Source organism: Orussus abietinus, unplaced genomic scaffold, assembly GCF_000612105.2.
Source record: "Orussus abietinus isolate OABI.00-Male unplaced genomic scaffold, Oabi_2.0 scaffold27, whole genome shotgun sequence".
In the NCBI taxonomy this organism is placed as follows: domain Eukaryota; kingdom Metazoa; phylum Arthropoda; class Insecta; order Hymenoptera; family Orussidae; genus Orussus; species Orussus abietinus.
Window position 1 is genome coordinate 1025202 of NW_019394254.1, and position 16036 is coordinate 1041237.

At 48.1% G+C, this 16036-nt stretch overlaps 1 protein-coding gene across 1 annotated transcript in view; it reads right to left on the reverse strand.

The window, feature by feature from the left end:
• Positions 1 to 789: 789 nt before the first annotated feature.
• Positions 790 to 16036, reverse strand: part of LOC105694895 (protein turtle) — a gene marked incomplete at its 5' end in the record, with an annotated part of 38099 nt that continues 22852 nt past the window's right edge. The window contains 9 exons of the mRNA XM_012416029.2: positions 790 to 4108; positions 10797 to 10890; positions 11369 to 11596; positions 11993 to 12178; positions 13925 to 13960; positions 14399 to 14464; positions 14648 to 14820; positions 14997 to 15262; positions 15579 to 15988. Of these exons, the coding sequence (XP_012271452.2) occupies positions 2908 to 4108; positions 10797 to 10890; positions 11369 to 11596; positions 11993 to 12178; positions 13925 to 13960; positions 14399 to 14464; positions 14648 to 14820; positions 14997 to 15262; positions 15579 to 15988 (2660 nt within the window). The remainder of the gene's footprint in view (positions 4109 to 10796; positions 10891 to 11368; positions 11597 to 11992; positions 12179 to 13924; positions 13961 to 14398; positions 14465 to 14647; positions 14821 to 14996; positions 15263 to 15578; positions 15989 to 16036) is intronic.

Here is a 16036-nt window from a genome sequence, read left to right on the forward strand (position 1 = left end):
ATATGCAGAAATATCTTCAACTTTCAATAGAAAAAAAAAAAGTCACAAATTTTAAAAAACATCAACAGCAAACATACTTGTTCACAAAATAAGTGCTCAAGGCGCAGGCAGAAAAGCGTTTGATATTCTCGTGGAGAGGATTCATTTTCATTACACAACACGGATGGCTTATTTTTAACACTAAATACGTTTACTATTCTTCCAAGGTGCGCATTCTCATCGATTTCCATTTTTAATGTAATTAATAATATAAAGAAACATTGGCCTCGCGATACCGAGCGCTTCGCAAAAAGGCTGCCATTCGAGGGTCGCCGAGACGTGATTCGAATATTCCTCGTTACGTCGTAATCGCCTATAAATATATTTATATATTTATATATATATGTATACGTACGCATTAAGTTATTAATATGATACAACGGCAATCGGTATTAAAAAGACGTACCCCCGCGCAACTCCCTCGCGGCTGCGCCCCCTACGTAACGCTACGCCGTAACGACTTTACAATACGAATGAATTATCAAATTAATAAAGTTCGATCGTTAGAATTAGTTTAGAATATTGGTACTCTTTTAGCGTCTCCTTAATGTCGTTTACCCGGACCCGTCTCTTCCGGCATTCTCCGATTCGAATTTCGCGCGCCTCGAGTTGTCCGAGCTCCCTCGCGTCGTCTCTTTCCGATCCGCACTCGCTCTTATTTATTTATCTCTCTCTCGCTTTTATATCTATATATTTATTTTTTTTATATATATATATATATATGTCATTCACCAACATACATTCGGACTTCCGCCTAAATCACTCTCTCGCAACCTCGTAATTATACACAACTTATTAACAGCGGCTCGCTTCCGTAGTCTCGTCGAAGTATAGTTGAATCGTGAGTAGGGCCCTCGCTAATATATTTATATTATTTAAGTTCATGTATATATATATAATATATATAATATGTATATATAAATAATCGTTTGTACTATAAAAAAAGTAAAATGCTTTCAGACACCCGCAAGGTAGAAAGGCCCGAGGGTGGACACTCGAGATTCACGCATCAACGAAAACCTGGACACGCAGCAGTCCCAAAAGTCGCCAGCCTTCCGATTCTTCCTTTAGCATTCCCTTTTGCGTATTTTTTTCTGGCATCTGCTTGGCATTCTCGAAGGCGGATTTTTTCCTTCCCGAGGTGACGCGTGCCGAAGACGAATTAGTGGAACTTGCGGCGCCGCGCGAGGACGCCGTCGGACGCGGTGCTTTCCCGGGGCAACCGTCGACGGGGGAAAGAAACCTCTCGGACGAAAGTTGTGCAGAATCGCCGCCGGAGTAACTTTTGTCTAAAGCGTTTTCTCGTGGAAAGCGAAATTACGGCGGAAAGTCGGAATTAGTCGGTACCACGCCTCGCGCGCGCCGCCCGGGCCGCGCCATTTTGGAAATTGACCACGGCTTCGCGTCTTACTCGAATCTCGTTTACGTTGCTTAGGAAAAAATTATTGTGCCGATAATATGTTGGGTCGCTAGCGAAACCCTAAACAGGCAGTGCAGTACGAGTGAGTCCTTAAGCAATCTCGAGGCAAGCTTCGGCCTAATATCACGGTTTCGAGTCCATTGCTCATCGATACTTATACTTGTAGGTGTGTCGTGTGTGTGTGGCGAGTCGCGCGCGTGTGTTTCCTCGTTACTTAAATACTTAGAAGTACGATTAACGTTAGACCCCCCACGAGGGGCCTCGTCGAGGCATCGACGGGTGTCCAGAAAAGTTCATTGGGTTTCTTTGGGGGATTCTTCAGGGTGCCGCGGCGCCACCTCTAGGGACTTCCTAGTTCCCTGGGGAAGGAATCGCCAGCAACGTCACCCAGAAGTGGCCCTGCACCCCCTGTTTCGGTCCAGTAACTCCCGGGGGATGCCCTCGATTTCCACGATGTGGTCTTCTTCTGGATGGGCAACCTCTTCGTGGTCGCCCTCGGTGGCTCCGCAGCTTCGTTGGTCTAGTTGTCGTGTAGGTCGTATGGAAACGCATTTGTCCGTGTTGGGTGGAGGTCCAAGTGGGGAGCAACCTACAGAAAAAGATGCCGATGCCTCCTGGATGTATAATTCCATTGCACTTGGATCCGGACTGATCATCACAGGTCTTCAGGGTCTGCGATTGGACTCCATCGTCCATGTCCCATGGTAGGAACAATGCAGACGTGGACTTTTGAGATGGACCCAAGATCCGGTACCGCATCTTGGGTCCTCACGGCTGATCATATGGACTCCAGCGTTTTTCTGGAAACTGGAGCGACACTTTGATGCACCGATAAGGACGTCTATCTCGGCGAGTGGACGTCAGATTCTACTCCAGAGAGACCTGAAGGTGGTCCTCGGGTACCCGTCTTGGTCGACGCCGATCTGCACCTGTTGGTCACCTGTGGACTACCATCGCTTCCATGGGTACCACCTTGGATGAACGTCTCCGACCGAAGTGGACCTCAGTCTATGTCGCGTCCGAAATTATTCCTACAATACCTAATCGGTGACGATGAGCGGTATGCACCTGATGCAGGTGAGGCACATGAGTCGCAGGCTCCCTTCTAGCGGATGCAGGAGTCGGTGCAGAGGTGCAAGAAGCAGGGTCGAGTCGTCTTCAAGGAAAGGACTTCTCATTTTCGGGGCCCACCTTCCTCGAGTCGTGCAGGTCCCAAACCACCGGAACTTCGGCCTCCTCTTCTACTCCCTGAAAGCCCTTCTTCGGGGTCCGGACCCACCCCTGCCCACCGCTCTCGGAGTCTTCGGGCGACGCCGAACCGGATGCACTCTGGCGTCCCCCAGCATCCTCGATCCCCTGACCGAGGAACTCGGCGAACACCCTGGTCTCCCGGTATCCGTCGCCCCTTCCGGAATCCCTCCTAGGAGGGTCCGGGTGGGGGGCCAACCTCAGCAGGCGCTTTCCAAGTGGGCGCTCCTTCTCCTCCTGGCCTGCCGTTGCCTGAACTGATGGAACTCCGCCTTCATGGCCTGGACCCTGGCCTCGATGTTATCCCTGGAGTACCTGACGGGCTGGTGGTGCACGTGTGGTACGTGGAGGGCGTGCAGCTGGTGCACCGGGGGTCGCTCCTCGCGGGTGGGCGTGGAGGCCGAGGTCGGGGTCGGGGTGCAGGAGGCAGGGTCGAACTCGTAGTGCCCGTCGACGCTGCCGGCGTCCACCGGGGTGGTGCGCGGGTGCAGGGTCTGGCCAGGGTGCAGCTTCGCCTCCACCCGGGGGTCCTGCAGCTCCAGCCACCTTCCTACCAGCGGAGGGGGTGGCGGGCGGTAGGGCGGCGGCCTCCACTCCGCCACCGTGCTCCCCGACCTGGAGCTCTGGTTCTGCTGGGAGGTGTTCTTGCTCCCGAAGCCGGAGCTGCTGGACCTGCTCTCCGGGCTCGTCTCCAGGTCGGGCGTCGCCGCGAGCTCCGGGGCCGATCGCGCGTGCCGCGCGTGTCTAGGAGGCAGCCTCGCCCTCGACCTCCCCGCCGTTTGCGGCGGCGAGGACGTCGCCAGCGGCTGCACCGGCACGAACCTCCTGGACTCGGCGTGGATAGCTCGCAGGGACGGCAGTTCCTGGCTGTACCTCTGGTGCACCGACCTCAGCTGCAGGTGCTGATACCCTGGCGGCGTGGGGAACGACCGCTCCCCCGACGACGGGTGTCGCACCGAGCTCAGGTCGCTCAGGTACACCGAAGACCATGCACCCGGGACCACCTGGCATCCGCTTGGGGAACTCTGGGCCAGGAACCTAGGGGACGAGATCGTGCACACCACTGGCTGTTGACGGTTCACCAGGTTCAGCGCGTTCACCAGGTGCCCCCCCGACACTCCGCTGCCTTCGGACCTCAGGCTCAACCTGCTCGTCCCCACCAGGGGGCGACGCCAAGAGGACTTCAACCTGCTGCTCTTCGGCAGGAAACCTCCGTCGTCGCTGCTCGATGCGTCCAGGATGCTGTTGTTCGCCGAACTCAGCACCGAGTCCGCTATCACGAAGCGACCATCCGCTGCTCGCGAGATCTTCCCCAGGGGACGCCCTCGGCAGGAGTCCGGCGTGTCCGGGCTCAGGATCTCCCGCAGGAGACCTAGACCTGGTACTCGGCTTTTTCTAGGTCTACGGTCAGGACGGAAAGAGCGTTAGACGCGGGATTGGCCTTCTCGGAGATGGGAACGACGTCGACGCGCCTTTTCCAGGAGAAAATGCCTTTTAAATGAAACTCCTCTTTCCTTTCTTAAGACCCTTCATTTTTTCACTTGCAACTGAAGAAATGTTTCGTTACGTTTACTTTTCGTTAAATTTCTAACCTCAATTTTCCGCATTGTTGAAAAGGATTTTCCGACGTCAAATTTATGATTCTTGCATCTCGACAGAAAAAAATGGAATTTTCACGTAAATTGATCATAAAAAAAATCCGGAATTGCCAGAAAAAAAATTCACGCAATGTCTTTGAGTGCGTAATAACGATGTTACTTGCGGAATATATATATATTTATGATTCTTGCATCTCGACAGAAAAAAATGTAATTTTCACGTAAATTGATCATAAAAAAAATCCGGAATTGCCAGGAAAAAAATTCACGCAATGTCTTTGAGTGCGTAATAACGATGTTACTTGCGGAATATATATATATTTATGATTCTTGCATCTCGACAGAAAAAAATGTAATTTTCACGTAAATTGATCATAAAAAAAATCCGGAATTGCCAGGAAAAAAATTCACGCAATGTCTTTGAGTGCGTAATAACGATGTTACTTGCGGAATATATATATATATTTATGATTCTTGCATCTCGACAGAAAAAAATGTAATTTTCACGTAAATTGATCATAAAAAAAATTCGGAATTGCCGGGAAAAAAAATTCACGCAATGTCTTTGAGTGCGTAATAACGATGTTACTTGCGAAATGTACATGTTTAGGTCGAGGGGAAGAAAATGTAAATTTTCTCCTGGATTTCGGACGCGTTCGGCGGCGCTCCGTAAAACACGTAAAAAATGGACACAGCGTGCAGAAAACGGCATTACTCAGTCATGGCAACGTAAGAGTTAAGAGACAAAATAGATAACGGAATGACAAGGGCGTTCCGTGTAACGATCGATCGGCAATCGAAAACGCAATTAACCGGATGCAGGCGAGGATTACGCATGCGCATGCACATTCATGTGCAACAGTCGTACGTGACGTGAAGGTGAGGAATCATCGGGTCTTTGCGTAGGTGGTGTAGGTGGTGGTGGGTCGTCAATCGCGGATTCGACCTCGAAAAAAAGGAGAAAAAAGAAAAGGGAGAGAGAGAGAGCAAAAAAAAATTGCGGAAAAAAAGTCGCGAAAATCTTTCCCGGATTTTCCGAAACTTCTGACCGCGCTCTTGCCAACGAGTACTGTACGGATATATTTCGTTAATCTCTCTTATCAGGTGCAAGTTATCGTAACGACTTTTCGTCCGTATTCTCGTAGCGGGTGAGACTCGAGAAACCATCGACAAAATCATCGGGAAAATCATCGGAAAAATATATCATTCGGTGGTTGGCAATCGTGAATCTGAGGTGCACCGAAACTCGTCACCTTTTTTCCTCCTTCGGGTCCGGCAGCAGGGAAAAGAGCGGGGAGAGAGATGTTGTAACACAACGATTACATTCATAAGAGAAAGAACACAATCTGGCAATGATAACGAGTCAATGAAATGTAATAATGCTAAATAACCGAGCTGTACTTTGCTAGCCGGTGGTGTAGGGAGCAAATAGATACGCTCCGTAGAGACGAGGGTTCTTTTATTCTACTTTCAGTGCCTCTTATCAAAGGGACGTGTCGAGAGAGATAAAGAGAAAGGAAAAGAAAGACCCTTGGAAACGATTGATAAGGTCCCGCGGAAATGAAAATTAATTCTGCATGATTATTAAACAGGCAGTTCTCGCATCGGGAGTTTTACGAACTTTAGTGGGATCTCCTTTCGACTCTCATTTCCGGCATTTCTCATCTAGGATATTAATTCCGCAAAGACGGGAACTGCTTGCAATTGTAGAAAAGGTAAGGGTGAAAATAATTCCCAGGCCGATGGACGTCGATTTTTGTAAATAATAAAAACGAGGTAGACCGAGAGCGGAATAAAATTGCCACGCTCTTGAAATGCAATGATAAAAATGTGTGGAAATTGGTAACGTGGGATTTTTATTATTAAATAAAGGGATTTAAAGGCGCATTTCGGCGTACGTGGCAATTCTTCCGGACCAGTGTTCGTCCAAATGTAAATTAACGCGGGAATGTTAAATATAATTACTCAGCAAGTAGTCATGAAAAATGGCCGACGCAAGAGATCGTTAATAATAAAGGGACACAACGAGGGGCTGTTAAGTGAGATTAATTAGCAAACAGTAATTAAAGATGGCTGACAATCTGAAATGGATATAAAAGGAGACGACACAACGAGCGGACGTAGTGCAGATATAAAGGAAACGACAAAACGAAGATGCCGGAGCTCCGGGAAAGAGGTTAGGAAAGGGGTACCTACTTTTGCGTCGGGTGCGAATATTTTTATTGGTCGTCTAGAACCGAGAAACTGGAAACAAAGAGAATTCAGAGGGATAGAAGACAGATACATGAGAACGGAATATCCAGATTTTCCGACATGTCCATTAGACGAAAAACCACCGCGCCCAAAAGCCTAAGAAAATTCTTGAAAAGAAAAGAAAGAAAAAATTCCAAAACTTCCGCTCCCCAGAAATATGTCAAAAAAATTTATCAAAAATGAATCCATCGTTCTAAACGACGAGAACAAGAGAAAGCAAGAACCATCTAAGTGTTCGACTTGAAGGGTGCAGATCTAATAATTAATTCGTGCCGATGCACCTGCGCACCAACGCGTACCAAAAAAGGGGGTGAAAATGAAATTCGAGGAAAATTCGAAAAAAATGTGCCTTTAAAAAGTCCGACGGTCCACGAAGACATTGAAAAATGGCATCCAAATTAAAAGGAAAAAAAAAAAAAAGGAATGCTAAAAGAAATCTTCGTGAAGACCGCCTCGACTTGGAGCACTAATCGTTCCAGTGATATAAATTCGTTACCAAGATAAGTAGAGACAATACGAACGAATCAAGGTGAACGAGTGAGAGAGAAAATGGTGAGTCAATTCAAAAGTGATCTAATGGGCGAGCGAGAACGATCGAGATGTAACGACTGAAGAGCAAGAGTATAATCAAGTGGTAAGCAAGATAATACAAATGGTCGCTTATAAGCAAGTACAATACTCGTAAGTACGCGGAAAGCAACCGAGAAATCAAGAGATAAATGGATAGACCGAGGTAGAGAGGGAGGGAGAGAGTGAGAGAGAAACAGAGAAAGAGTCTCGGAGAGTCCGCGCGAAGTGCACCGAAAAGTAGCTACTGTCGGTAGCCACAGTCGGTAGCTACAGTAGACCCCATCCGTGTCTCCGTCCGCAATCTATGTACTCCCTGGTCCGCCGCGAGAGTGGATAAAGTAGCTACGGTACCGACAGGACGTACTAGGGAGTTCCTAGCCGGAAAATCGGCCGAAAAAGGCTCGTCTCTCATCGCTACTGTCATGACAATCATCCTAAGTGGGTGGATCGGTAGCTGTGGTAGTCGCAGTCGTGGTAGCGGTATCGGTAGAAGTAGCGGTAGTAGATTAGCGGTAGGTCCTAGCAGGTAAGACGGTAGAGCGGTAGTTTCGCGCGTTAGTTGGTCAGCCGATCAGCTGGTCAGGCAAAACTACTCCCCAACCAGCTGGCGCCGCAACCACTGTCGCTCCCTGTCGTTCGCTGGGAGCCCAAACCAGTAGCTACTGTCGCGAGGGGTCCAAGAAGCTACTGTCGATCAGCCTCCTCTTGAAGAATCACAAAGAAGATCCGTAGATACAACCCAACCCAGCTGAAGAAACTACGAAACCACTGTCGGAACCGTTGAAGCTCGATTCGGATTGAACTACCAAGAATCAATAACAATTGCGGAGTTTTTAGCCGATCTGGACCGAAACTACTGTCGGCTCGGTAGTTTCTCCTCCGACAGTAGTCCCGATGCGTGATTTTGAGTCGTGGGATGAGTCGCGGGGGTGTTTTTCAGATTGAGGGGAAACTACTGTCGAACTGTCCTCGGTAGCTACCGGGTCGGGTCAGGAGACGGACAGGAGACGGACAGGGCGGCAGCGCCGCTCTACCGCTACACGTACGCAAATACGTATATGTACACATATGGTAGTGTCCCCGGAGCTGGTAGCGGACCTGGTAGCGGGTAGTTTCGGTAGTTTCGTCCTGTCTGCTCTCTCTCGCACAGGCTCGTGGGCCGCCTAGCGGAGATTGGGCTTACTGTTCCGCCTCTCTATGGTAAACACGCTCTCGTTATCGCAGTTATCGAGATGTAATGCGTGGTGATCACGGTTCGGGGGATTCTGCTCGTGGACCGGCTCCGGAGTGGCGCTCGCGAGGGTTACTTGCGTAGGAAGTGGTGGTTGATGAAGAGGTGGTGGTTGTGGTTGCGGATTCAACAACGGGCTGCAACGGGTCAGCGTCGACACTGACTCGCCGCACGCGTTTAGGTTTGTCGACCTACAGAAGAACACACAGAGAGAGAGGACAAGAGGCGCCACCTTTTCCTCGTTGCTGGTCTGATATCTAGGACCCGGAAAAGCACGCCGATTCGGGCGGCGTGGAGAACCACTGACCCCCGACCGCCCAGCCCCAGGAGTGGGGACGCGGCTCGCCGCCTGATTGGCTGGCCGCTACCCCCACTCCCGATTCCGGCGACGCCCACCAGTGGTTCTCCGCGCTGCTGCTCGGAACCTCGTGCCTTTACCCGGCTCTGCTGATTATTGAGGTTTAGATAATACGTTCTCGGTCGATATTAACCCCGGTACCTATGGGAAGCCGACTACCCGACCTCGGTTCCTCCTTCGCTTTCGTCTTCTCTTCCCGTTTACTTCCTTCAGTTATGACTCTAGCGAAGGTAGAGTGCTCGTTAATCGCTTGCACGATTATTATTTTTTTTTATAATTTACTGCACATCTCGTGTAATTCGGAAAACTGACGATCTTTGAAGCGATCAATATTGAGAATTTAGAGTAATTCTTGAGAACGTCTTTTGTGAATTATGGAATTCCGAGTACGAGGATCTCTTCCTTCGTTGATCTTCCCTCGCGGCCGCGGAGAACGAAAAACCACCAAGCTTTATTAATGCTTAATTAATGATCATCATCAGGAAAAGCCACTTGCTGGTTTTTCGATGCCCCGGACACCCGGCAGTGGCTGAACCGTCCAGCCCGTTCTGGATATGTCTGTCCCAAATCAAGGGATCGTATAATCCGATCATTAAGGACCAATGATGATGATGGATCGCAATTCCAGACCACCGGAAAATAAAAGAATCTCAACCCGAGAGCCCACCCCTTAACATTTTTTTCTTCCCTCTTCGGAGTCATTGTCCCGAGTCTCGATGACTTCAGCTCTCGGCTGAAAGCCCGGAGAAATGGGGAAAAAAAGAAAATTGGTAAAGATCCCCCGGAAAATGAAGAGGGCCGAGAAATTGCTGGCTAACAAAATGGCCCCAAGACGTGTCGGCAGGGAATGATTCGCGACTGATGGCGGAATGTCATGATCCAGAATAGGCATCGCTGCAGTCGTATTGTGGACTTTTGGATGCCGTTTCCTGAACGATAACGCGTCCCTGGATGATAAGGAGTGCTCGGCGAAAATGGGCCGCGAAAATCGAGGTGCACTTTGCGATCCGGCAGGCTCGTTATCACGGAATCGCCCTATCTAATGGGCGACGCAAGATCTCGGCGCTCTACAGGGTGGCGCAAGATGTCAACTGGCTGGTCGACCTCTCTCTTGTCCAAAATACCTCTGCCGCTGCGGTTAAGTATCTGCCGATGTCGCTCAGAGGAATCTCTTCGGGTAGAAATCCCTGATAGGCAAGGAGACAAAGGGCCCTTGTCTATTTTTTTTCCCTGCCTCCAAACAATCCCTTTGGAGTGCAAACTCGGATCATCCGAGCACCCCAATTTACCCGTTTGATCTCCCAAAAATTGATAAATTAAAACCAAGACTGGTAGATTCGGATCGTGCCGTCCATCTGATACATCGGATGCTCGGATCATACCAATTTCGGTCTCCAGGTAATCTTAATTAATTTCTACTCCTTTGTTCATTGCCACTTTGCCGCGCCCGTCGCCTTTGCCTCGCTCTTGTCGCTTGCCTCTTGTCTCTTGGATTCCACGTATATTATTTTCGCTTTCTAGTTTCTTTTTAATCTCCTCAGTCGTTCTAGCGATATGTATCGGGCGCATACATATTGTTCTAGATCGCTCGTGAGGGGTGTAGTTAATTGTAAATGCTGTGATGCTTCGGTCGCCTATTGCTCTTGGGACTTAATGCTAGCTAAGACTAAGTGGTCTCTCTTCGAGGTCGCAATCGAACTCTCTGAAAAATTAAATATCAATCCCCGAAAACCTGTAAAGAATTTCCCCTCTCTTAATAATCTGGATATTAATCATCTTCTTTTTTTTTAATGCAAATCAGAGAGCCTCGGTCACTTCAAACCCTCTGCAGTATTCAGAGTCCACGAAATTGGCAATGAGATTTTCCGAAAATTCCGATATTAATTGTCCCTTTAATTCATTTTTTAGCCCTTCGAGTGCGACCTCCGCGGTCTACGTTCTTAGGAATTAGGCCGTGGCATTTTTCACGAAAATTCGGAAGACTGCCACGGTCGTCGGGTTGATATAAATCCGTGGTTAAAAAAAAAAAGATACGGAGAAAATTGGGAAAAATGCGGCGCTCGTCCGCTAGAAACTCACTTTTTCAAAGGCACTGTTCCATGGGGGCCCTGCCCTGCGCCGTTTCGCGAGTCGGTGACCCTGCAGGCCACCATGTTATACGCTGAAAGCAGTTCTACAATTTGACAAAACTGTTGTTAACACACACAGACACTTTCGGAATCTCGAGATGTTGCGGCCCGACGCCTGCGTTCCTCGCCTCGGGATTTTCCTTGCCAAAGCAAACCCGGTCCAAGAATAATTACTCCGGCCTTGCCTACGATCCCGTAGAATCCACTCGTTACAATTGTTCCACAAACATTGCCATGCAATATAATAAAACAAACGGGAAGAAAAACAGGAGGGAGTCGAACGCAGGTCCGGAAGGAAATACGAAGACACTCTGAAGATCAACGCGTCGTCGATCTTCTTTTTTTGTATACTTGTATATTAATGGTAAAATTATAATTAACAGTTTCGGCGGAAGTGCAGGGATTGAATAATTTTCATGAAAATATGAATAATTTTTTTTCAGAATTTAGAGATCGACTTAGGCGTTGACGTTCAGACGGAAAGACGATTTCTCGGATTTCCGAATCTTCGCGACCCTGTACCTTTCTCCTGCTTCCGTCGCTTCCGTTTATTGCAAATCTTCACTGCACATATGCTGAGGATGATGGCGACGATGAAGAAGAGGATGCCACCGACCACCCCCGCGGTGATCGCCTTGTGCTTCACTCGGGCCGGAACCGGAAACTTCACCTGGTCACTTGCGCCATAGTTCTTCTCGCCGTTAGCAAACACTTGGAAGTAGTAGGTGCGACCACCGACGAGGTTTTTCACTGTCAAAATAAATGGTATTAAAACAAGCTTGACAATCCACCAGGACTATTCTAGTTAATTAACCTCTCGAGATAAAATAAAAAAAAAAAACAGGAAAATCATTCAAGGATCCCTGATCCCAAAAACAAGATTTACACTTCCTGGCTAAGGTTATCTAGATCATTTTCTAGTATTAAAAATATGGATTTTGGGATATTTTGGGCTTTACAGGAGGCTCGCTCTTCGGCTACTTCTTCACGGTCCCTTCAGAGGTGGACGGCACTTTAAAGGGGGTTAATAATTCAGGACTGCCTGCGCTGATTTTGCAGGAAGTTTATTCCTAGAAGACTTTCTGAGTAGATGCGACCTGCGCTGATGGGGTTTTTGCGAGAGGAAGAATCCAGGTTACTTCTTACCCAGGTAACTGGTCTCCTCGGGACGGATTTGCCCCTTGTTGAGCGTCTTCCAAGGCCCATCTGTCTTGTACTTGATGGTGTAATAATGGATGAGGTCGGTTCTCTCCAAAGGAGGTTGCCAGGTGATCAAGAAACCATTGCTGATCTCCGTCACCGTCAGGTTCCTGGGCGGCCCCGGTTTTGGACCTGGTTAAAAGCACCCAAAATTAGTAAACAATAACACCTCAACACCCCGTTAAATATCCTAGCAATAAAAAATTCCCATAGCCTTCCGTTTAAAAAGTAACACTGCGTCGAACAGGACAATTACTCCATTTTTATCCCACGCCCCTGAATTCGTTTATTCGTACATTCATTTAATTATTAATTACAGAGACCGGGAATTCCTCCCAGGATTTTCCCTAGCGATAAATGCCACGTTTGTTAATTAAATTAATGGTAAACGAGTGTTTTCGAGATCGGGAAATCAGCTCGAGGGGATTAAAAATACTTCGCCCCGAGGAAAAATCCCTCCTATTAATTTCCCGAAGAGCCTCGATTTTTTATCCCGATTTTCAGAGATAACACGGATCGCGTTGTCAGAGGACGAGATATGCAACGAGGACACTCGTTAAACGCTTTTCACGGTCGATGTAACGATTCCACGGTAACCGGAGTGCACACTGGAAATCATTTCAGCAATAACGAAAGGCAAACAACCCGTTCCCTGGGATGCGTTCCCATCGACAGCGTTCCCTGCAATTTTTGCCGGGGCGTAACAAAGGCTTGTTAAAAAAGGGATGAAAAAAAAAAAAAAGTCGAGGGGGAGAAATCCGAATGAACAACTGTCCAAAAATGCTGACCGGGATGCTCGCCCCTTTTTTTAGGGACAACAAACGCGTCCACCGAGTGGCGACACTTCGGGTTGACTTCGCTCTCTTTACTTTTAACGACCGGGAAAACATTTCCCCATTTTCCCTTTTCGGACAAACGCTCCTTTCGACCTTCGATGAAAACAGGAAGGGAAATAACAGCGACTGCAATTAATCGGGGATTTTTCATCAAGGCGGTTTGTTATTCCCGGTTGAAAATCGTCAGGTTTGATATCTGTACGAGGGAATTAAATTAATAAAAAACTTGTTGGTATTCTATTGACTATTTTTATTTTGAGGTTTTCATGGGGTGTAGTGTTTTATTTCCAAGCTTTAGGCGTCCTTATATGTTTTTTTTTTCCTTTTTTGATACCAGGGTTAGAAGAGAGGGAACCAAAATGGCGGCCGCTTGCTGCGTACACGAGTAACGAAATTGTCGCCGGGAATAAAGTGATTTTCCGCGGCTTGGTGGCAATTCGGTCGGCGTTTCTGGATCCCCGGGATTGCGGAATTAGCGGGGCGTGAATTGTTTCGAGCGTTTGGTCCCGTTTAAAATGTATGAGGTCATTTCCTTCTTGATTTGCCGCCGCATGGAAAAATCGCTCGCAGAGAGCTTTCCACGCCCTCGGGTGGCGGGGAAAAAAAAAAGAAATAAAAGGAGGGGAAAACTGCTCGCCCCGATTACGCGAATCCGCTCGGCGAATTACTCCCAGGAATAATGGATTTTTTCCCCGAAATAATTGTCTCCTCGTGCCATGTTTAATAAACCTTCCGCTCCCCCTAGTCTCCACTGTGAAAATCCCTTGGAAAATTTTCCACGGTTTTAAAGTAACCAACAAATTTATCTCCCCTCGGAGTTCTCTTTTCCTTAATTACTCTCTTCGGAAATAATGAAATTGGGTAGCGTTTTTCACCCCTGCGAAGCATTAATTATGAATTAATAAATCAGGGCGCGGGTAGACGGAGTGGGGTACAAATTTCATTTCACCTCTTTTTCTATTTCTAATCAGGAAGGTAAACGTAGAGAGACCGGAAGAGGACGTGAAACTTAAAAAACGAGGGAAAAATCAAAAGTCTATACCTTTCTGACGCGCAACTGGAGGGTGACCGGGTTTCCCTGTGAGAAATAATTAAATATCAAATAATCAGATTGTTAGAAAATAAAACCGCGAAGGGAGTGCCTGGAGAAATAGAAGGAAGAGTGCGAACCAGATACGAGAAGAAGGAAGTAGGGAAAATTCGGCGAAATTCTGAAATTGAAAGCCAAGGAGAGAAAAACAAGAACCCCGAACAGATTCAATTATTAAAAAAAAAAAACCCACTACGACACTTTCAATTATTTTCCTCCCTGATTAATTAAACGAGTATCATTTTAATTTGATAAAATTATAATTCCGTTTATTCTCCTCGTTTAAGGTGTCTAATTTACCGGCTCGTCGTAAATATTCCATTAGTCACGCCGACTGGGATTTATTAAATTACTTCTAAATCCCTGAAATGAAATGCACAGTCTCTCGACTATCGATTGGATCGATTCGATCACCTACGATCTTACCGATCTGTTCCCCGTGCTGTCCGCCAGAGTTGGAGGTCGACGTCCCGGATTTCGAAAGCCCAGGGTCTGTGTGGCAGTAAAAAGTCAGAACAGTATTTCACGAGGGATTTTGCTCTAAAAGGAAATTCTATCAGGTCGCGATAAGTAGAAAAAGCCGAAGCCAAAGAACCCAAGAACCCGAAAAGAGCGCCAAAGGTCCCCAAAAGGAAGTCCTCGAGTTCCCGGCACTTCCGGGGATAGTCATCTCACCTAAGGTGCGAATGGTGATGACTTTGCTGAACATCCCATCACCCAGGGCATTTTTCCCGACGACTTGGAACTCGTAGACGGTTCCTGGAGTCAGTCTGCTGATGGTGACGGTCGTGCTTCCCGAGGGAGTAACCGGGATCGTGGTCCATTCCGAGGTCCCAGCTTCCCTGTACCTAGAAATCCACCTCCTGGTTCACTCTCTACCCCGAGAAATATCAAATCTCCCCCCAAAACCACCAAGTCCAAAGTTACGGATTTTAGACGGACCGTCAAAGAAAAATATGTTACGATATGATATGTTATGCAGGTTCAAGGATCCACTAGAGATAAACAATCCATGGATTGTTACCAAATCGTGTAATCTTGCTTGTAGTCCGGACCTCCGGAGTACCCTGGAAGCCAGCTGATGGTGACGGAAACTTGCGTGGCGGTTCCGGTGACATTATATGGAGCATGTGGTTGGGTCCCTTCGATGGTCAGCTGAGTCGTGGAGACGATGGTAGCAACCTCGTTGGAAGCAATGCACTGATAAGTTCCGAAATCGGTGCTCCTCAGGGCGTCGATAGTGAGGTTCCCTCCAACAGCTTTGCCCCGAATCTTCTCGCTGGTGTGTTTCTGCAGGAAAAGTGGTAAAAAGTGACAAAATCCTGCTGCATTTCTCTAACACCTAAAACCATAAGGCGACACGAAAGTGGCATCCCTTAACCAGATATACCGGATTGTAAAAGAAGTTAATAAACAAATGTAAACCAGGGAAATCTCACGGGTGTCGGGACCTTCCCCAAGGCTTCCACACCCACGTGGTAAAGTTTCGGTGGATCCAGGTAAGAGAAAAGTAGGTTTACAAATGATTTGTCTCCAGAAGCCACATTCGTCCCACCTTAAGTCCTGGTCCCGAAGAAGGTGGAGGAAACTGAGAAATGGACGTCACCCTTTGCCACTGGATAGTCGGTTTCTGGGTGCCTTCTGCTTCCTGGGCCACGCAGTGCATTTCAACGGACTCGCCAGCCTTCCTCTGGTAGGTGGGTTCCGGTTCCACGATGAAGAAGGGAGGTCTCCTGACGAGGACCTCCATGGTGCCCGAGCTCCCCTGCGTGCCCTGGGCGTTGTAGGGCGTGCAGGTGTACCTGCCCTGGTGGTTCTCGTTGACCCTGGTGAAGAGCAAGGAGCCGTTGTTCATGACCACGGTGTCCTTCGTCTGATAGGGCTCCAGCAGACGTTTGTCCTTCGTCCAGGTGACATACTGAAGAGGTGGATTGGCCTTGATGTAGCACTGGACAACCCCGGCCAGTCGGAAGGGCAGATACTGGACGGTCGGCGTGAACGTCACCTTGGCAGGGTCTGAAGAGGTTGAAGAGGCATTAACACTCTGGAAAAGGATCCTGAAGT